General features: G+C 45.8%; 1 protein-coding gene across 2 annotated transcripts in view; it reads left to right on the top strand.

Moving 5' to 3' along the window:
• The window catches only part of GPR78 (G protein-coupled receptor 78), an 87,961-nt gene extending 67,464 nt beyond the window's left edge, over positions 1-20,497 (top strand). For both annotated transcript variants that reach the window (XM_075346845.1, XM_075346846.1), the window contains one exon: positions 11,384-20,497. In XM_075346845.1, coding sequence (XP_075202960.1) covers positions 11,384-11,621 — 238 coding nt within the window. In that variant the 3' untranslated portion in view covers positions 11,622-20,497. The remainder of the gene's footprint in view (positions 1-11,383) is intronic.
• Positions 20,498-22,096: the final 1,599 nt, after the last annotated feature.

The raw sequence follows: 22,096 nt of genomic DNA, 5'->3' as shown, positions 1-22,096 counted from the left end.
TTTAATCTCTGTAGGGCTGCTTGTTAGTCTTCTTTGAGCACATGCTTTGGGGACGAGAGTCACATTCACACCCCTCCTATATATGTTGGCTGGACTATTTTATTAATTCCAGCTACAGCTTTTCTATACCGGTCTGGTGAGGTGTTGTAATTCACACTTACTAGTGGGTATAGTACTTCATTGCTGTAGGGGTTGTAATGTTAACCATTGTTGTCCTTTTTTGCTGCCTTACTCCTCTTGACTATATCTTACTCTTTGTTCCTGAGAGTTTGCAGTGTGCCTAAGGTTTGGCTTTTCCCTGTCTGTCTTTATCTACATACGCACACACACACACACACATACGCACACACACGCACACACACACACACATACGCACACACACGCACACACACACACACACACACACACGCACACACATGCACACGCACACACATACACACACACACACACACGGAGCCATCTATTTGTTGTTTAGAGGAACAGAATCACACTTCTGCCATAATGTTCCCTTACAGTTACAGTGTCCTCATGTGGGGCTGCATGATAGCTGCTGGTGTCGGGGGCTACATTTTATTGATGGTGTCATGAATTTGTGTCGCCCCTGGACTAGTCAGGTCGTCACAGGGTACTGCACGCTCTTTATCTCCCAGTGCAAGACTCAACCCATCTTGGTTCCAGGTTCCCAACTTGCAGCACTGCCTCCATCAGCATCCAAAAATCCCAATCACACCTCACACCACAGCCTGTCAGGCTCCTAGGGAGAGGTAAGCTGAGTAGAAGATTGGGTTGCAGATGGTGGTCTGGACCCGGAGGAGTCGGAGACCTTTTTGCGGGATATTGGGACTGGGTGCCTGGCTTAGTCTCAGAGGACGGTCAGCAGCAAGTACAATAGCTGGTCTGGGACTGAAATCACATTGGGGTACTGGATCCTAGGTCGGGAAGAGGCTTCAAGCAACCCGGCAATTAACCTGCGGAGAATAGGGCCTTTATGGACTGTCCCCATGAAGCTAAGAGATCGGGGGCATTAGCGCAATGAGGGGAATAGGGCTTTCCAAGCAAAGCACCCCACTGAAATCCCAAGCGTGAGCTCCTGAGAGCACAGCTCCTTCACACAAAAAGTGGGGAGTGGGGCCGGGACAGCTTCAAGCCACTTGGACACTACCAAAATTTGTGCACGGAGACAGGCTCCGGACCATCAGGCAGTACTGAAGGGGACAGAGACCCGGACAAGCTCCCCCAAGAGGGCATCGGCACCCAGAGACTTGGTTTACTATATTGTCAACGTCTGCTTTCCTTCTGAGTGAGTACCTGATCACCCCCTGCTCCCAGCGAGCCTGCGCTTCCCTGCAATCCCACCATCCCATCCAGAGTCCCGGGCCTTCCCTACCCGTGGAGGCTAACGTCATCTGGTTGCCCCATTCTATCACCCTGGGTACTCCCAACGGCAGTGGCAGTACTCTCCGTTACCGCACACCATGGGTGGCGTCACAAACTATCTAATCCCCTGTAAATAATCCCCCCATTACATTTTAGAGTGACCCTGAGCCCCCGGGTCCGGAGACCCTCGAGCCACGAGTTGGGACACCCGGATCCGAGCGGTTCGAACACTGCTGGGGCGGTACAAATTCACAGATGTCCTGCTCTTTAGTGAAAGAGAAGATGCTGTCATCACTCCATGTGCTTGGTAGATGTGCACTTTTCCTGTATGACAATGATCCAAAACACACATCTGCTGCATTTCTGAAAAACAGGGTGAAACTGATTCAGTGGGCAAGTGTCTCCTGATCTGAACCCAACTGGACACATCTAGGGAATTCTGAAGAGCTGAGTTGTCATCATTCTGCATCCAGCATCCAGACTCTAAAAAAGATCATTCTTGAAGAATGGAAAAAGACTGATGTGGAAATGTCGCAAATGTGTTCATTCCAGGTCTAAAAGACTTGGTGTTGTCCTTAATATCATGGATAGTTTTTCATGTGGGGTGTATTGAGTTTTGTATTAACCAATTTGAGTAAAACAGAAAATTTTATAATGAATGTTTTATTTTTAACCTTAGTTTCATGTTGTTTGTTAAATACAGTGGGTACGAAAAGTATTCAGACCCCTTTAAATTTTTCACTCTTTGTTTCATTGCAGCCATTTGGTAAATTCAAAAAAGTTCATTGTTTTCTCATTAATGTACACTCTGCACCCCATCTTGACAGAAAAAAACAGAAATGTAGACATGTTTGCAAATTTATTAAACAAGAAAAAATGAAATATCACATGGTCATAAGTATTCAGACCCTTTGCTCAGTATTGACTAGATGCGCCCTTTTGAGCTAGTACAGCCATGAGTCTTCTTGGGAATGATGCAACAAGATTTTCACCCCTGGATTTGGGGATCCTCGGCCATTCTTCCTTGCAGATCCTCTCCAGTTCCGTCAGGCCGGATGGTGAATGTTGGTTGACAGCCATTTTCAAGTCTCTCCAGAGATGCTCAATTGGGTTTAGGGCAGGGCTCTGGCTGGGACAGTCAGGAATGGTCACAGAGTTGTTCTGAAGCCACTTCTTTGTTATTTTACCTGTGTGCTTAAGGTCATTGACATAGAGGTCTGAATACTTTCCATACCCACTGTATGTCCCTATCCTGATATGTCCCCATCTTGGGAATTATGGCCCCTTCCTGCTTTGTATGTTCCAATCCTGGTATATATGTTCTCCATCCTAGGACCCTCCTGTTACATATGTCTGCCATCCTGGGCCCTTTCTGGAATATATGACCCTCATCCTGGGCCCCCCCTTGTATATATGACCCATCCTGGTATATATGTCTCTATTCTGTGCCCCTCCGAATATAAATGTTTCAATCCTGTTAAATATATCCCATTCTGGTATATATCTCTCTGTTCTGTCTCTAGCTCAAGAAATAAAAGCATTGTACTCACGCTCCCTCGTGCAGTATCCTACTCTAGCCAGTGCGCAGTGGCCAGAAGCTGACATTGACGTCCGTACTATAGCAACGCATTATGTCACTGTCATGTGCCACCCTCATTAACGAGGACTGTCAGCTGCGACCACTGTTTGGCCGGTAACTTGTACTGCATGGCAAGGACCTACTGGGTCCCTGAGATTCGATGCATTTCAGCTGGATGTGTGCCCTCGGATGCAGATCCAGCTAAAGCAGGCACTAGGGGTTGGCAGGTCCCCTGCCCCCGAGCTCATTCACAACCCATTCGACCATGATCATTCCATGTCTGCTTGCAACATGATTTGGGATCATGGCCAAATAAAAACTCATCTACAGACAGTGTCAACTTTTTGGAGGGACTGGCTGTGAATGGAGACTTAAAGGGGTTATCCGGCTTATTTTGAGTTTTTTTCATTATTACCCTATTGGGTTACATTGGGGCAGGTAAGTAGATAGTGACCACCTACCTGCCCTGCTGTCAGTCCCTCTCCCCCGGCTCAGAGTGGTCATGTGACCGCTCCTGTCGCGATTTTGCTGCTTCCGATCATTTCATGTCAACATGGGCAGGGCCATGTTGACATGCAAATTTGGAAACAGCATGTCGCCTCCCTGCTGGGCTGTACAGTGCGATGAGCCCTGCCCCTTCCCTGCACCCTCCCACACATTCCCCCGCACCCCGTACTCTGCCCACAACCTCCCCCTGCACTTCTGTGGGACCCGTGACCTGGAGGCGGGGCCTGGCGGCGGCTGCCGTGGTGTCAGCGCCAGCACCGGGCCCCCTGCTCAGGATCGCACATTCAAATATACCGGCATCACAGATCACAGATCACAGATGCCAATATATTTGAAAGCGCTGATGAGAAGGAGCGTTGCGCTTCTCATCACTGCCCGGCTGTCTGTGCTCTCTTCAGCACAGCGGTGACGTCACTACTGTGCTGATATGGCCAGAGCACAGACAGCGCGCGAACGTGCAGGAGCGGCGGGGACCGAGGACGGGTGAGTATGTACTCCCTACATGTGTTCCTTATGGGGGTGGGGGGGGTCGGTACAGAGCGTCCCGTGTGTGTGTGCGGTGCAGAGCCCTGTGTGTATGCAGTGCAGAGCCTGATGTGTGTATGCGGTGCAGAGCCCGATGTGTGTATGCGGTGCAGAGCCTGATGTGTGTATGCGGTGCAGAGCCCGATGTGTGAATGCAGTGCAGAGCCTGATGTGTGTATGCAGTGCAGAGCCCGATGTGTATGCGGTGCAGAGCCTGATGTGTGTATGCAGTGCAGAGCCTGATGTGTGTATGCAGTGCAGAGCCCGATGTGTATGCGGTGCAGAGCCTGATGTGTGTATGCGGTGCAGAGCCCGATGTGTTTGCGGTGCAGAGCCCGATGTGTGTATGCGGTGCAGAGCCTGATGTGTTTGCGGTGCAGAGCCCGATGTGAGTATGCGGTGCAGAGCCTGATGTGTGTATGCAGTGCAGAGCCCGATGTGTATGCGGTGCAGAGCCTGATGTGTGTATGCAGTGCAGAGCTTGATGTGTGTATGCAGTGCAGAGCCCGATGTGTATGCGGTGCAGAGCCTGATGTGTGTATGCGGTACAGAGCCCGATGTGTGTATGCGGTGCAGAGCCCGATGTGTGTATGCGGTGCAGAGCCCGATGTGTGTATGCGATGCAGAGCCCGATGTGTGTATGTGGTGCAGAGCCCGATGTGTGTATGCGGTGCAGAGCCTGATGTGTGTATGCGGTGCAGAGCCCGATGTGTGTATGCGGTGCAGAGCCTGATGTGTGTATGCGGTGCAGAGCCTGATGTGTGTATGCGGTGCAGAGCCTGATGTGTGTATGCGGTGCAGAGCCCGATGTATATGCGGTGCAGAGCCCGATGTGTGTATGTGGTGCAGAGCCTGATGTGTGTATGCGGTGCAGAGCCTGATGTATATGCGGTGCAGAGTCCGATGTGTGTATGTGGTGCAGAGCCTGATGTGTGTATGCGGTGCAGAGCCTGATGTGTGTATGTGGTGCAGAGCCATATGTGTGCGTGTGCGGTGCAGAGCCTGATGTGGTGGGGGGTGCAGAGCCCGATGTGGGGCTGTTATTTGCAATGCTGTAGTGATAACAGGTCAGGTGCTGGGGAAGAATACTGACAGGGAATGTGTGTGCAGGGGGCGGGCAGGGGGCGAGGCTGGACACTGAGGCCGGGCGGTGTCAGCTGTGACTGAGGTTTTGCACAGGAAGTGGTCATGTTTGCTGGAGCTGAATGTAAACAAGAAGCTGCAGAGAATAAAGGGATAATTCAAGAGGAACAAAAGTTAGAAAACAAAAAATAACAATGTAGGGGTGTTAATATGACAATACAGCACAGATTAGCTTAAACTCAAACATTTTTGTTATGTTGGACAACCCCTTTAATATTTGTACTAAAATTTAAAAAGAAGTCATCACTTTTCATATAGATGTATTTTTTGCTCTTGACGTGAATGCTGATTTTCTTTCTTAAATATGGATTGGTTATACTTCTCCGTTCCGGAGATATGACCCGCTCTTCCCTGTATCTAGTCTTCTTAGTCAGTTGGGTGTGGTCATCAAATATATGCCCATAGAGAAGAGTTGAAGACAACACCCAATTGACTAAAAAGAATGGTATGATTTACAGAGCAGAAGAGGCCATATCTCTGAAACGTAGAGGAAAAGGAACAAAACCAACGACAGATTTGGGAGAACTGCGGCATTTACACCACGTACAAAATAATACATTTTTGGCAAGTGGCAAGTGTTCTTTAAAGAAGATAGCCAGTTAAATGCTTTAAAAAAAAAATGTTTATCAAAGCCTAAGTGGTGCTTACGTGTGAAGACCCTGATGTGGCAGGTGGTCACTTTCAATGATAGCAGTTTCCCTGCCTGAAGGATAGCTTACAGCTACAGAGCCGCCCGGTCCCAGTGCAGACCCGCGGTGGTGAGCGCTCGCAGCATGTTCTGTGCCTAATTGTTCCCATGTGAATGAGGAGAAGGTTTTCCCGCTCATTTCTTTGTGGCTATCTAGATGCAGTTGGCTTGTTGTAGCATTTGTGTATTTCCAATGGGTGAACCCTTAGCATTAAAGGGACAAGCAATACAATATCTTCTTTATATTTTTGTGAAGCGGAATACAATCTATCTGCTAACAGCTATTTTAGGCTGGGAAGTGGCTATAAATTACTACAATATTTTATATTTTTAATGCATTCTTCATTATTGTAAAAGTTAGAGTATTTTTATTTTGCACATTTTCTTATGAAGCTCCTTTCAATCAGGAGCAAGCAGTTGCTTTGGGGACTCATTCAACAAGGGAAGGGACATTTCTACAGTTGCAAGTAGAGGTGAGTGGGCGCTACCATGCTCGAGTGCTCAGTATTCGTAACTAGTGATGAGCGGGCACTACCATGCTCGAGTGCTCAGCATACGTAACTAGTGATGAGTGGGCACTACCATGCTCGAGTGCTCAGTATACGTAACTAGTGATGAGTGGGCACTACCATGCTCGAGTGCTCAGTATTCGTAACTAGTGATGAGCGGGCACTACCATGCTCGAGTGCTCAGCATACGTAACTAGTGATGAGTGGGCACTACCATGCTCGAGTGCTCAGTATACGTAACTAGTGATGAGTGGGCACTACCATGCTCGAGTGCTCAGTATTCGTAACTAGTGATGAGCGGGCACTACCATGCTCGAGTGCTCAGTATTCGTAACTAGTGATGAGCGGGCACTACCATGCTTGAGTGCTCAGTATTCGTAACTAGTGATGAGCGGGCACTACCATGCTCGAGTGCTCAGTACTCGTAACTAGTGATGAGCGGGAACTACCTAGATCGGGGGCTCTGTACTCGTAACTAGTGAGCAGCGGGCACTACTGTACCGCCCCAGCATCAGCAGCCAAGACTGCTCGGATACGGATCCGCGGTGGCTCGAGAAGTCTACGGACCCGGGAGGGGTCGCGCGGTCACCCAAAATAAAAGGGGGTATTTACAGGGGGTTTTGTGTTTAGAGTTCGTGACGCCATCCACGGTGTGTGGTAAGGTGGAATACCACCGCTGCTGTTCGGAGCGCCCGGTGGGGATGGGATGGCAGCCAGGTGTTTAACCCCCTCCGTGGGTAGGGGGAAATTGCCCCGGGGCTCAGTGATGGAGAAATGGGGATGCCGTTGGTGGAGGAAAGGGCCACTGTGTACTCACTCAGTTCAATAACGCTGACACCGACAACTTGTTAACTGAAATTCTGGGCATCGCTGCAGCAGGGAGGGAGCACGTCTGGATCCCGTGCCTGATGGTGTTGCTTGTTAGCCTGTGACCTTTTCTTTGGCACTGTCTTTGTTGTGTGGCCCCTATAGTATAGAACTAATCGGGTCCCACTCATCTGTATGGCTAACGGAGTGAGCTTGCTCTCAGGGTTCGTGCATAGGATTTCTTTGGACTGTATATTGGGAAAGTCCTATCCCCCTCGTTGCGCTAGTACCCCGATTTTGGAGCGGGTGGAGAACGAATCTTGAAGACTTCGCCCTCATCGGGTAAATTACCAGGACGCTTGAAGCTACTTCCCGGCCTAGGGTCCACGTACCCCGTCATGCCCTGGCCCCTACCCGGAGATGGCTCAAGGCTGCCGGCTGCCCTCCTCGGCAGTTCCGTGCCCCTTGACACGATCCCCTGCGACCGGGTTTCCAGCTCCTACCAGGCCCAGACCAATGTGTGCCGCCTAGTAACAACAAGGCGCCCAGCTCCTAACCTCCTCCGACTGACTTGTGACCTCTCTCCTTGAGAGTCAGCACTCAACTGCACTGCTCCTGACATGCCTGACCCTCACCTACCAACCCCCCAAATGGGCGGCCCTATTCCCTTCAGGCTACCCATTGGTGTGTCTGGTGGGTGTGGTGCAGAGTTTTTCTAGGGTTTTAATTAGCTCATTCTTAGCAACACCAAAGGCCAGGGACCCGTAACCAAGGAGGAGATGGATATCATGCAGAAGGGCAGATTGCACAATATCCTGTGATGACCTGATAGGCCAGGGCGTCACACTACCATGCTCGGGTGCTCGGTACTCGTAACTAGTGATGAGCGAGCACTACCATGCTCGGGTGCTCAGTACTTGTAACTAGTGATGAGCGGGCACTACCATGCTCAGGTGCTCAGTACTTGTAACTAGTGATGAGCGGGCACTACCATGCTCGGGTGCTCAGTACTTGTAACTAGTGATGAGCGGGCACTACCATGCTCAGGTGCTCAGTACTTGTAACTAGTGATGAGTGGGCACTACCATGCTCGGGTGCTCAGTACTTGTAACTAGTGATGAGCGGGCACTACCATGCTCAGGTGCTCAGTACTTGTAACTAGTGATGAGCGGGCACTACCATGCTCGGGTGCTCAGTACTCGTAACTAGTGATGAGCGGGCACTACCATGCTCGGGTGCTCAGTACTCGTAACTACTGATGAGTGAGCACTACCATGCTCGGGTGCTCGGTACTCGTAACTAGTGATGAGCGAGCACTACCATGCTCGGGTGCTCAGTACTTGTAACTAGTGATGAGCGGGCACTACCATGCTCGGGTGCTCAGTACTCGTAACTAGTGATGAGCGGGCACTACCATGCTCGAGTGCTCAGTACTCGTAACTAGTGATGAGGGGGCACTACCATGCTCGGGTGCTCGGTACTCAAAACTAGTGATGAGGGGGCACTACCATGCTCGGGTGCTCGGTACTCGTAACTAGTGATGAGCGGGCACTACCATGCTCGGGTGCTCGGTACTCAAAACTAGTGATGAGCGGACACTACCATGCACGGGTGCTCGATTCTCGTAACTAGTGATGAGCGGGCACTACCATGCTTGGGTGCTCGGTACTCGGTACTCGAAACTAGTGATAACTTGGCACTACCATACTCAGGCGCTCGTAACTCGTAACTAGTGATGAGTGGGCACTACCATGCTCGGAGGGTTGGTACTTGTAACGAGCAGACGGACGCTTGGATGGGGGCGAAACTCGAGTACCGAGTATAATGGAAGTCAATGTGGAAATTGAGCATTTTTCTTTAAAAATACTTGAGTTCCCCATTGACTTTCATTATACTTGAGTATAATGAGTACCGAGCACCCGAGTATGATAGTGCTCGCTCATCACTAGTTACGAGTACCGAGTACCCGAGCATGGTAGTGCTCGCTCACCACTAGTTACGAGTACCGAGTACCTGAGCATGGTAGTGCCCACTCCTCACTAGTTACGAGTTGAGAGCACCCGAGCATGGTAGTGCTCGCTCATCACTAGTTGCGAGTACCGAGCCCCAGAGCATGGTAGTGCCCCCTCATCACTAGTTACAAGTACCGAGCACCCGAGCGTGGTAGTGCTCGCTCATCACTAGTTACGAGTACTGAGCACCCGAGCATGGTAGTGCTCACTCATCACTAGTTACGAGTACCGAGCACCCGAGCATGGTAGTGCCTGCTCATCACTAGTTACGAGTACTGAGCTGCCGAGCATGGTAGTGCTCACTCATCACTAGTTACAAGTACAGAGCACCCAAGCATGGTAGTGATCGCTCATCACTATTTACGAGTACCGAGTACCCGAGCATGGTAGTGCCCGCTCATCACTAGTTACGAGTTGAGAGCACCCGAGCATGGTAGTGCCCGCTCATCACTAGTTGCGAGTACCGAGCCCCAGAGCATGGTAGTGCCTGCTCATCACTAGTTACGAGTACTGAGCACCCGAGCATGGTAGTGCCCGCTCATCACTAGTTACGAGTACTGAGCACCCGAGCATGGTAGTGCCCGCTCATCACTAGTTACGAGTACTGAGCACCCGAGCATGGTAGTGCTCACTCATCACTAGTTACGAGTACCGAGCACCCGAGCATGGTAGTGCCTGCTCATCACTAGTTACGAGTACTGAGCTGCCGAGCATGGTAGTGCTCACTCATCACTAGTTACAAGTACAGAGCACCCAAGCATGGTAGTGATCGCTCATCACTATTTACGAGTACCGAGTACCCGAGCATGGTAGTGCCCGCTCATCACTAGTTACGAGTTGAGAGCACCCGAGCATGGTAGTGCTCGCTCATCACTAGTTGCGAGTACCGAGCCCCAGAGCATGGTAGTGCCCCCTCATCACTAGTTACAAGTACCGAGCACCCGAGCATGGTAGTGCTCACTCATCACTAGTTACAAGTACCGAGCACCTGAGCATGGTAGTGCTCGCTCATCACTAGTTACGAGTACTGAGCACCCGAGCATGGTAGTGCTCACTCATCACTAGTTACGAGTACCGAGCACCCGAGCATGGTAGTGCCTGCTCATCACTAGTTACGAGTACTGAGCTGCCGAGCATGGTAGTGCTCACTCATCACTAGTTACAAGTACAGAGCACCCAAGCATGGTAGTGATCGCTCATCACTATTTACGAGTACTGAGCACCCGAGCATGGTAGTGCCCGCTCATCACTACTAAGCTTTCCTAGAGCCCCACCATTGTCACAATATATTAGAGCATTTCTTTATTTGATTGAATGGTAATTGAGTTTATTGGCATGTCGTTAGGTGTATAAATGATATACCGAGACATACTAAACTGTATACCCCTACCATTTTTTCTTAGCTCAAGTTATGGGAGTGTGGATTGAGTTGACCAGATTAAAGAAAAAACAAAAAGACAGCAAATAATACAAACAGATTTTGTGATACTCTATTGGAAGCTACTTACAGTATACAAAATTGTATCTATGTGTAACTAAGTATTGGTCATGATATGGATTGCGGCATGTTGAAAATTTGCTGGATCATTATGTGCTGAACTTGTTAGAAATTGGATTCTTTAATAAAATTCACACCATATCAAATATTTACCTTTAAATCAATTGACACCTTTTTATCTTCTATCTGTTGCTCATGACAAACTGGCATTTTAATTCATATCTAAATGAGGCATGAAGTGTTCTTGCCATGACATAGCACTTCCCAAGCCTCTGAAGTCGTTTCTCTGCTTAGTACAAACACCAGTCTTTTTAGCTTGATTGATAGTTCATTCTTTGATTTCCTTGGCTGACACCTGAGGTCACACAAACATTGAGATATCCATCAAACTAAAGAGGCTACTGGGTGGGGAAACCACTTTGGAAGGCAGTGGCACCATATGTGCTCAGTCACACTCAAAGCATTTCAGTAGCAATTAAAATGCTAATTTATCTAATGCAGCAACAGATAAAAAATATAAAGGTGTCAATTGTTTTATATTTCAAATACCTCATATATACAATTTTAGGGTTAATCTTTCTGATATATTACCTTTAATTGTAATGTAAAACTTGTATTTTATACTATATACTGTATAGTGTTTAGTGTTGCAGTTAACAAGACTTCGCATACTGGGGTCTTTATACTGACTATATAAATATGTCTGATCAGAATTTCTGTGTTCTTCTTGTCTTCTAGGTTAATAGAGCTTCTTCCATATGTAAAAATCAATAGCTACTGGGGTGTTGTAAGTAAGTGCCTGGCCTACAGTAAAGCCGCCGCAGACCCCTTTGTCTACTCTCTTCTCCGTCAGCAATATAAGAAGGTTCTGCTCAATATCATCAACAGGATACTGAAGAGAGAACTATATCCCTCATCCGGATACAACAGCTCTCTGGACACTGAACATGAGTACTGTTTGCATAGAGCCAGCTAAGGAGGACATCCTAAAAACCTACACTCATAACCCAACGCCCAGTAAAGTGTCAGCTCTTCAACCTCGACTGGAGAAGTATCAAGATTTTGTTTTATTTTTAAGATTTGGTATCGGATATAAGGACTAGACATGAAATACAAGTTGATCAAGTATCATTATAGCGGAGGAAGGGGCTATAAATGTACAGCCGTTCCTCTGCCCCATGACAACACTCCAAGTCTTGTATCTGTCGAACGTTTTTAGAGAGTCAAGGTTGGGAAAAGTAATGACCGATAAACTGGCCCAAGACGGTAGTCAATAATGTTATATAACGGAGCTGGCCCACCATCCAATCAATGTCCACATTTAATATATGTAAATGGAGTTATATATACAAGGTTGAGGATCCATTCATGGAGAGCTATGGAAAAAGGAATTGACAAAAAACTTAAAGTGTTGGACATTCAACCAGTGGCTGAAAGGGTTTGAAGGAGCAATGTTCTTTGTAGGCTGGAGTTCTTTGGAATGGCAAAATATGCCGTGAACATTACTGTTGATCCAGTGCAGTCTGCTCTGTGGTCTGTGGCACCACCAGAAGTGATGACATCACCATTCCCCAGTGACAGGATGTGTGATTGGCTTCAGCGGTCCTCTATGACTGGGGAATGGTGCCGTCATAGGAGCTGAAGGGGTTAACCACTGTGCTGCTATTTGATGTATCAGACTGGAAACGTTTTTTGGAAAATATGGTGATTTATTTCTACGCGTTTCGGAGCACTAGCTCCTTCTACAGGTGTACAACTTCTTATTTCATCTCGCACGCAATCTCCACCCGGGTAAGACTGGATTTGCATCATTTTTGCCTCTCCAACTTCTGCATTAGTCATTACTTTGTGTGCAGACCACAGAGCGACCTCCACTGGATCCAGACAGGGGACAGCAGATGAGTGAGTAAGACACATTCTGTTGTTTTTCGAAGAAGACTCCAGTCTAGATTGTAGTTAGCCTGCACAGCAAATTTAATCGTGTGACTTCAAGAACCGATGAGCAAAGAAGTCAGCGATAAAAATGGAACCTGTGATTGGCACATTTCATGGTCCCTAAAATTTTTATTTTGTATGTAGAGTAGAACTAATTGCCTAGTTCCTCGTGGCACCAATTGGCTACAAGTTCATGGTTGGCTACAAGTTCAGACTTAGCTGCAAGTTGAGTCTTGGCTACAAGTTGAGTCTTGGCTACCTGAGCACCCACACCCTTACAGAAGTGCCATGATAATTTTTCATTGGCTACAAGTTCAGGCTTGGCTACAAGTTCAGGCTTGGCTACAAGTTCAAGCTTGGCTACAAGTTCAGGCTTGGCTACACGTTCAGGCTTGGCTACAAGTTAAGGCTTGGCTACAAGTTCAGGCTTGGCTACAAATTCAAGCTTGGCTACAAGTTCAGGCTTGGCTACACGTTCAGGCTTGGCTACAAGTTAAGGCTTGGCTACAAGTTCAGGCTTGGTACCAACTACTTTCCTGGTTGTGTGAGAACATTTGCATTTTAAAACTAAAACTTTCGTTCTTTCTGAAAGGGAGGAATTCAAGAAACCAGTATGGTCTAATTATGCTTATAACATTATTGTAAATGATGGTGGTGATGAAGATAATGGCGCTCATGGTCCTTCTGTTAAGAACATCTTGCTATATTTCTACTTCTAAGTTCCATTGCCATAACTCAAGAGTAGGGAGTCGGGACAATCGAGTATTGATTGCACTCTAACTCACTGACTTACAAGTAGTCATTGGCCAACCGGTGATCCAAACTGAATATCGATAGACATATTTCTAAGAGAGGAGAAAATCTAGCCTTAGTAGTCCATGGTTGTTGGGCAGGAGTTTTGGGAACCACTTCCTACCTGCCGACATGTATGGCTCCTCATTTGATCAGCTGGCCTGCCGCCATATTATTAGTGTGTCATGATGCAAATGCAACATCATGCCAGGATGGCTAATCAAGAGAAGAACTGTATATGTGGCTTGTCCACTAACCATGGAATACTGACCTAGCCCCAGAACTAGGGTCATTTAATGTATTCGCACATCTCCATGAAGATTAAAAGAATTTACCAACTTGACAGACTTCCCAAAATTATCAGAAACATTTCGAATACCTAGATATGGGTCTGAAACAGAATATTCACGATATGGACAGTTATATTGGAGCATGGTAGGTTGTATGTGGTGGGATGATGCTAAAGGCGGCGTTACACGGTATGATATATCGTGTGATATGTCGTCGGGGTTCACGGAATTCGTGACGCACATCCAGCATCGTTAGAGATGTCGTACCGTGTGACACCGCCGAACGACTGTTAACGAGCAAAAATATTCACCTTATCGTTGTTCGTTGACATGTCGTTCATTTCCATAATGTCGTTCCTCCTTCTGTGTGCCGGTTGTTCGTCGTTCCCGTGGCAGCACACATCGCTCCGTGTGACACCCCGGGAATGACGAACAACAACTCACCTGCGTCCCGCCGGCAATGAGGAAGGAAGGAGGTGGGCGGGCTGTTACGTCCCGCTCATCTCCGCCCCTCCGCTTCTATTGGGCGGCCCCTGTGTGACGTCGCTATGATGCCGAACGTCCCTCCCCCTTCAGGAAGAGGATGTTCGCCGCCCACAGCGAGGTCGTTAGAGAGGTTAGTACAAGTGACAGGGGTTTAACGACTTTGTGCGACACGGGCAATGAATTGTCCGTGACGCACAAACGACGGGGGCAAACGACGGGGGCGATCACGATAAATCGTTGCGTGTAACGCCGCCTTAAAGATGACATAGTAGAGAAAAGTTATCAACACTATGGAAATAGAAAGTGGAGCAATTAACAATAGAAATTAACTTCAGATCTCCTTTTTTAGGGCCTTAAAAAAAATGATAGGTGGATGTGGTCCACTTTTCCTTTTCACTAGTGTTCATAAAAGGGTTTATTAAAGGTGTTGTCCACTACTTTTACATTAATGGCCTATCCTTAAGATAGGTCATCAATATCTGATCAGCTGGGGTCTGACACCCCACACCCCCGCCAATTGGCAGTTTTTGGTGGTCCAGTCAGCAGGCAGCCAGAAATGCTCAGTTTCGGATCTGCTCTGTTTTCTGATAGCGAGGAAGGCTGGGTACTGTACATCCGCCTCCCATTCTTATCAATAGGAGGCAGATGTGCTGCAGTACCTGGCCACAGCCACTATCAGAAGATGGAGCAGCTCCAGAACTGAGCTATTGCCGCCGCCGGGACCAAGATCAGCTGATCAGCAGAAGTGCAGGCTTTCGGACCCTGGCCGATCAGACATTGATGACCTATCCTAATAATAGGTCATCAATGTCCAAGTAGTGGAAACCCCTTTAAGCTCCACTTTCCTCCATATCGGGACGTTAACGAATCCGATGCGGTCATGTCTACTGATAACTGCCATTATGTGTGCGCATGTATTGGGACAGGCGCACACATGTATGGCCCTGGTCACCTCTCCATATGGAAGAGAGTGGAGTCGGAATAACCCTTTAAAAGGAATCTGTCACCAGGTTTTTGCTACCCCATCTGAGTGCAGAATAATGGTTGGGCAGAGACCCTGATTCCAGAGATGTATCCCATTCTGGGCTGCTTGGTGTCATTTTAATAAAATCACCCTTTTAGCTACTGCAGATCTAGCTGTTTACTGAAAGTTGACCTCTGTATAACTCCACCCACAGCACTGAGAAGCAGCTTTCTGCCTATGCACAGTGTACACAGAAAGCTGCCAATCAGTGGTGTAAGCAGGGTTATATAGGGGTCACAAATATGGCAACAGATTTACTAGTCCTCTAGTAAAAATCTCCTGCTGATAACGAGCCCAGTAAGTGACACACCTCTGGAATCAGGGTCTCTACCCCTACATTATGCTGCTCTCACATTAGGTGACAAAAATCTTGTCACAGATTCCCTTTAACCTCTCCTATAGTATGTTCTATTAATGCCAACAAACCCAAAGTGGTTGCCTACCTTTTTGTATGTTGAGTTTACCATGGTAGAAAAAAAGGCATGGCCACCGTTGATCCAACATCGGGCCTCCCCTAGTAGTGTCAAGGTCCTCTTGCAGCTCTCCTTGCATATGGATTGTTCTGGTAAAACAGACATAGGACCGCTGCAGCTAATTATTTTCCGCAGTGCTAATACCTGATCCCACCAGATGAAGAAGCAAGGAGTCGGGCAGGATGAAGAGAAGGGGTAGGGATCAGTAGGTTAGAAAGCTTGAGTTGTTGCTTTTAGACCATACTTAGACTCTAAAACATGAAAACTGAGATGAAAACTCCTTTTAGACTTTCCTAAAGTAGATCATTCTTTAATATGTAGCTTTTTTAAAAAATGATGAGAGATGTCTAGGATCAAAATAAAAAGGAACTATTTTTATGGGTCCATATACCGTATTTTTCGTTTTATAAGACGCACCGGATTATAAGACGCACCACAAATTTAGAGAAGTAAAATAGGAAAAAAATATTTTTAATGGTAAAATGAGGGTCCGTCTGTGACGAGGTCCTTCTCCCATCCCATATCACACAATCAACAGAGCGAGCGATGGCTGTACAATCCAAAGAACATTTATTCCAAGCAAATCAAATGGTCCATAACATAATCCACAATACGGAGGGTAAAAATAGTAAAGAAAACACGAATATAGTCCAGTAATGTATAAATGTCCAGGTCTCTCTGAGGAGCCGCACCTTCAGCCCAGATGTTCAAACTTCGTCCTTCTCTCTTCAAGTTCTCAAACAGATTGCCTCCCCCGAGGTAAGCAAAGAAGTTAGGTGGATTCCAGGCACCGTCCCCCACACCTAGGGACAGAAGCGCTTCAAGGAGTTATAACCCTGCAGACAATACAATGTACACACAAGAAATACAGAGAATGGACAGTCAACCACGCCTAAACATTAACCCACACAAAATGGTACATAACCCACAATATCCCACCATCCCACCGTTTTATAATCCTAGTGTGTCTTAATCCTAATGCACACCAGGGGGGAGTGGCAGTGGTGTAGCATCTCAAGAAGGTCACAGGAGGCAGGATCAGCAATGCTGAGGGGGTGTTGTGGCTCAGGAGGGTCGGCAATACTGCGGGCTTGGGGGTGTCGCAGTGGCAGCGGGCACCATTGATCTGCCGGTGGGCTGCGGGGGTATCACTGCAGTGGAGCGACTCAGGAGGGTCACAGGACAAGGTGTCTCAGCGACGAGTGCCATTGATCTCACTGCGGGTGATTCAACAGAGATGAGATGGACTTAAAAAAAATGGGCTCGGAGGTGCCGCGTGCGCAGATAGGACACCGTGGCCATTTTTGTAAAGTCCATCACATTAATCTGGACACGTGCCACCTCCGTGGCAATTTTCTTAAACTCAATCGTGTCAACCGTGGATGATTCAGTGGAGTCCGAAGTCAGATCAATGCAGCCCCCACCGAAACACCCCATCCTGTGTGCCCTGGATCAGGGTTCACAGCATTTTGGATGTAGCATGCTTCAGCTGTGACAAAACTCCTTGTCGTACAGTACAAGCACAGTGGATGGGATTTCCAGAAATCTCCTGTCCACTGTGCATGCACTGCTCGCAGCGTAAACTGACTTGCGGTGTGGTTTTCCGAGCTGCAGCATGTCAATTATTTCCTACAGAGTTGCAAGCGTTCACTGCAGGGAAGACAAAAGAGAAAGACTACAACTGCAGGAGCCTGGATCGTGGGTATGGGCAGCTGCGGTCTCCCGCAGAGGAGACTCGCGGCCTCACAGGACAGGAGCCCCCGTGCTAGTCAGACTCTGATCTGATTGTGATCCGTATTTCTCGGAGGTTGTGAATGAAAAATAAAAGTTTTTCCCTCTTCTCCGTTAAGTCAGTCCAAGAAAATCAGACTGTACTCTCATGTCATCCGAGTGCAGTCCGATTTTTTTCATGGACCCATAGACTTAGATGGCCGAATGCCCTCCGATTTACAGAGGCAAATCGTGCATGCTGTGGTTCTTTCCTTTGGACCAGTAGGAAATAATTAGGCTTGTCCAAGTGCGATTTTTTTATGGAAAATACTTGGACCAAAAATATGGTCGTCTACATGAGCCCTCACTGTAGAGCTCCAGGTTCATTTATTCACCTCTCCCCCACTGTATCTAGTATCTGTTTTCTGTACCAGGTCGTGAACCATTATTATTTATTCTTCACATCAGTCAATAGATCAGCGGGCTGCCCTATTGGATCCACACTCAATATAAGTCTATTTTTTACTCTGTTTTCATCTGTGAAAATAAAAATAAGTGTGAAAAGTAAAATGTCATAAGTTTATTTAAAAAATAAAACTTTCAGAACTTTAAAAACAATCCAAAAGTTTTATTTCTGAAAGTATTTCCGAGTTCAGCTTCTCCGTGATCCTCCGCTGTTCTTGTATGTTGTTCTGTAAAGTATATATTATAAATGCTTCTTAGAAAAGAATATATATATATATTTTTTTGCTGATCACTCCAGTGCATAGGCTGCAAAATACCACGTACGCGTTCTTGGGTTCCTTGTGCAGCTTATTTTTAACGAGTAACTGTAGATATAGAGAAATCAGGTATCTCAGGCTATCCACATCATTCCTACATTATGGCTTTCTATATATTAAGACTCCAAAGAAGTGTAATTATTCACAACGATCCAGTTTAACTGAATGTATTGTCACTTCATTTTGCTGTATTTAGTAACAGATTTGTACTTTTTTCCTTGGATTTTTGTGAATATTGTTCCTTAGAGAAATTTTGTACTGTATAGCAAATATTTATTGTATATATTGTATCTCTTATTTTGCACTATTTTAAGAATCTCGTTATCTTTGTACCTGTGATTCAGAATAATTTAGGAAATTGCTTAAAGGGAACCGGTCACCAGATTTGGTCCCTATAAGCTGCGGCCACCACCAGAGAGCTCTTATATACCGCATTCTAGAATACTGTATATAAGAGGCCAGGTTGCTCTGTAGAATGTAAAAATCACTTTTATAATACTCACCTAAAGGGCAGTCCAGTCTGATGGGCGTCACTGCTCTCCTCCTCTCTGCAGTCCGGCACCTCCTCTCTCAGGTCCAGCGCCTCCTCTCTCCGATTTAGCGCCTCCTATCTGCTGTGATTGCTGTTTTTCTTCTATCCTGCACAGGCATGCATTGATCTTCCCTGCTAAGGGTTTAATTAAAGTACTGTAATGCGCAGGCAGAAGGAAAGGTGAAAGACCACTCGCGCATGCGCGCTACAATACTTTGATGTCCCCTGAGCAGGGCAGATCAAATTGCGCATGCGCGGGACCGCAATGCCAGCTTGTGTGGATGACATAGGACGCGACATCCAAATTGGGCTGAGTCGAAGAAGGACGGCAATTGCAGCAGGGAGGAGGTGCCGGAGCGGAGAGAGAGTAGGCGCCGCTGGACTGAAGAGAGAGGAGGTGCCGGACCGGAGAGAGAGGGGGCGCTGGACCGGAGAGAGAGGAGGTGCCGGACCGGACAGAGAGGAGGTGCCGGACCGGAGAGAGAGGATGTGTCAGACCGGAGAGAGAGGAGGTGCCGGACCGGAGAGAGAGGAGGTGTCAGACTGGAGAGCAGCAACACTCATCGGACTGGACCGCCCCCATAGGGGAGTATTATAAAAGTGATGTTTATGTTCTACAGCGCGGCCTGGGCTCTTATTTACAGTATTCTAGAATCCTGTATATAAGAGATTACTGGTGATGGCCGCAGCTTATAGGGGACAAATCTGCTGACAGGCTCCCTTTAAAGGTTGGTTAAAAGAAAAGAATGTTAATGCTCAATTTTTAAGAAATGGCCATGGGTTAAAAGGATAAAAGTGGTTCCAATTACTTAGCATAGTCTCTAAAATCAGCAGAGAATAGACTGCACAAAACTAAAAACCGACCTTTGGAAATAAGGTCGTAGCTAAAGACTATTACCAAAAGTGCATCAAAGCAATTCCTTAATATATTCTGATAAAAAAGATCTAAAGATGGAGCTTTACTTTAAAGTGAACCTGTTCCCTACAAACTATCATAAGATCAAGATAAAAAAATAAAGTAAGGACTCGTTTACAGCAGCTGGTAATGGCAGTTAAACAGTCTACAGAGAAGCTGATTGGCTAGTTTAGACCGCACTTCCCACACGCACAGAATAATCAGTAATAGAGCGTTCCGTGCACATAGATTGTCACTGTTCTCAGCAGCACTTGTTCATATTGAAGCTTCGTCTCCAAGGAAGAAGAGGCTCCTAACTCACTGATGTCAGAGCCTATTGGCATACAGTAAATGTCCCCAATAGCAAAACTGTAGAGGCAGCCATATTGAGTAATGCACAATGCTCATTAGAATATATCACGTTGGTGGCTCTAAGCCAACATGTATTGTCTCAGTGAATTCATCGATTCCTTGTGGTCAGACAGGTTCTTAGGAGCCCCTATAAATGGCGATCTATCCAGTATGTAGGAGACAGGGTACTTTACAGGCAACTAATAAAATAAAAAGTATATATTATGACCAGATGTAACAATGTTTATTTTTTTAATAAAATGTGCACGATTGCGATAGCGGGTGATACTTTTATGCCGATGGTAATATGAAATGTATAGCGGATATTCTCGGAGCCGCGGAAGCAGCCGAGGACGTCTCTTCTGGAGGAGGGAAGCTGTCACTTTGTATAAGACCGGAGCGTTTTGTGCCAAAATGAGTTTTGATAATCCATTATCACAGAAAACCTACAATTTGGTGAAGTAAGGTAATTTGTTACGTCAATTGTAGGAATTTATTCTTTCTAAGATAATGTAACTGAAGTTTTTTTGTGATGCAGATTGTCCTATAATTTCTGTAACAATAAAAAAACATTTATCAGAGTGTTTTACGTTTTATGTTTTTTGTGTGTGGTTTTTTTAACTGATATGAGACATATTTTGTTTTTTGAAGTTCCTCTTAGGTCTCCTGCACACGTCCGTGTCTCCATCGCGTGTTCATTTTCACAGGCATACTCATTAAAATCTGCGGTGACTTTCACACCTACGGGTTTACGAGGATCCACAGGGAGATGTGCCTGTTTTTTAGCATCAGCACAGATGAAAATGGTCAATAGAAGTCTATGGGATTGTGAAAAGCACATACAGCACAAGGGTGACATCCATCTGACAGCCGTGTGCCGTCCATATGACATGAACCAGAATTACATGCATTCAAGACATTCAAGATTTTTATATGTTAAAGATGTGCAAAGATGGATAGATACAAAGAGATAGATAGATAGATAGATAGAGGGATAGATAGATAGATAGATAGATAGATAGATAGATAGATAGATAGAGGGATAGATAGATAGAAAGAAAGAGAGATAGATAATAGATAGATAGATAGATAGATAGATAGAGGGATAGATAGATAGATAGAGGGATAGATAGATAGATAGAGGGATAGATAGATAGATAGATAGATAGATAGATAGATAGATAGATAGAAAGAAAGAGAGATAGATAATAGATAGATAGATAGATAGATAGATAGAGGCATAGATAGATAGATAGATAGATGATAGATAGAAGGATAATAGATAGAGGGATAGATAGATAGAGGGATAGATAGAGGGATAGATAGATGGATAGATAGAGGGATAGATAGATAGAAAGAAAGAGAGATAGATAATAGATAGATAGATAGAGGGATAGATAGATAGATAGATAGATAGATAGAGGGATAATAGATAGAGGGATAGATAGAGGGATAGATAGATGGATAGATAGATAGATAGATAGAGGGATAGATAGATAGAGGGATAGATAGATAGAGGGATAGATAGATAGAGGGATAGATAGATAGATGGAGGGATGGATAGATTGATAGATAGATAGATAGATAGATAATAGATAGATAAATAGAGGGATAGATAGATAGATAATAGATAGATAGAGGGATAGATAGATAGAGGGATAGATAGAGAGATGGATAGATAGATAGGTAAATAGATAAATGGATAGATAGATGGATAGACAGATAGAGGGATAGATAGATAGATAGATAGATAGATAGATAGATAGAGGGATAGATAGAGGGATAGATAGATGGATAGATAGATAGATAGATAGATAGATAAATAGATAAATAGATAAAGGGATAGATAGATAGACAGATGGATAATAGATAAAGGGATAGATAGATGGATAGACAGATAGATAGATTGATAGATAGATAGTTAGATAGATAAATAGATAAAGGGATAGATAGATAGATAGATAGATAGATAGATAGTTAGATAGATAGATAGATAGATAGATAAAGGGATAGATGGATGGATAGATAGATAGATAGATAGATAGATAGATAGATAGATAGATAAAGGGATAGATGGATGGATAGATAGATAGATAAATAGATAGATAGATATATAGATAGATAGATAGATAGATAGATAAAGGGATAGATGGATGGATAGATAGATAGGTAAATAGATAG

The sequence above is a fragment of the Anomaloglossus baeobatrachus genome, chromosome 1 (assembly GCF_048569485.1).
Source record: "Anomaloglossus baeobatrachus isolate aAnoBae1 chromosome 1, aAnoBae1.hap1, whole genome shotgun sequence".
NCBI classification, from domain to species: Eukaryota; Metazoa; Chordata; class Amphibia; order Anura; family Aromobatidae; genus Anomaloglossus; species Anomaloglossus baeobatrachus.
This window is presented reverse-complemented; position numbering and strand designations above follow the sequence as displayed.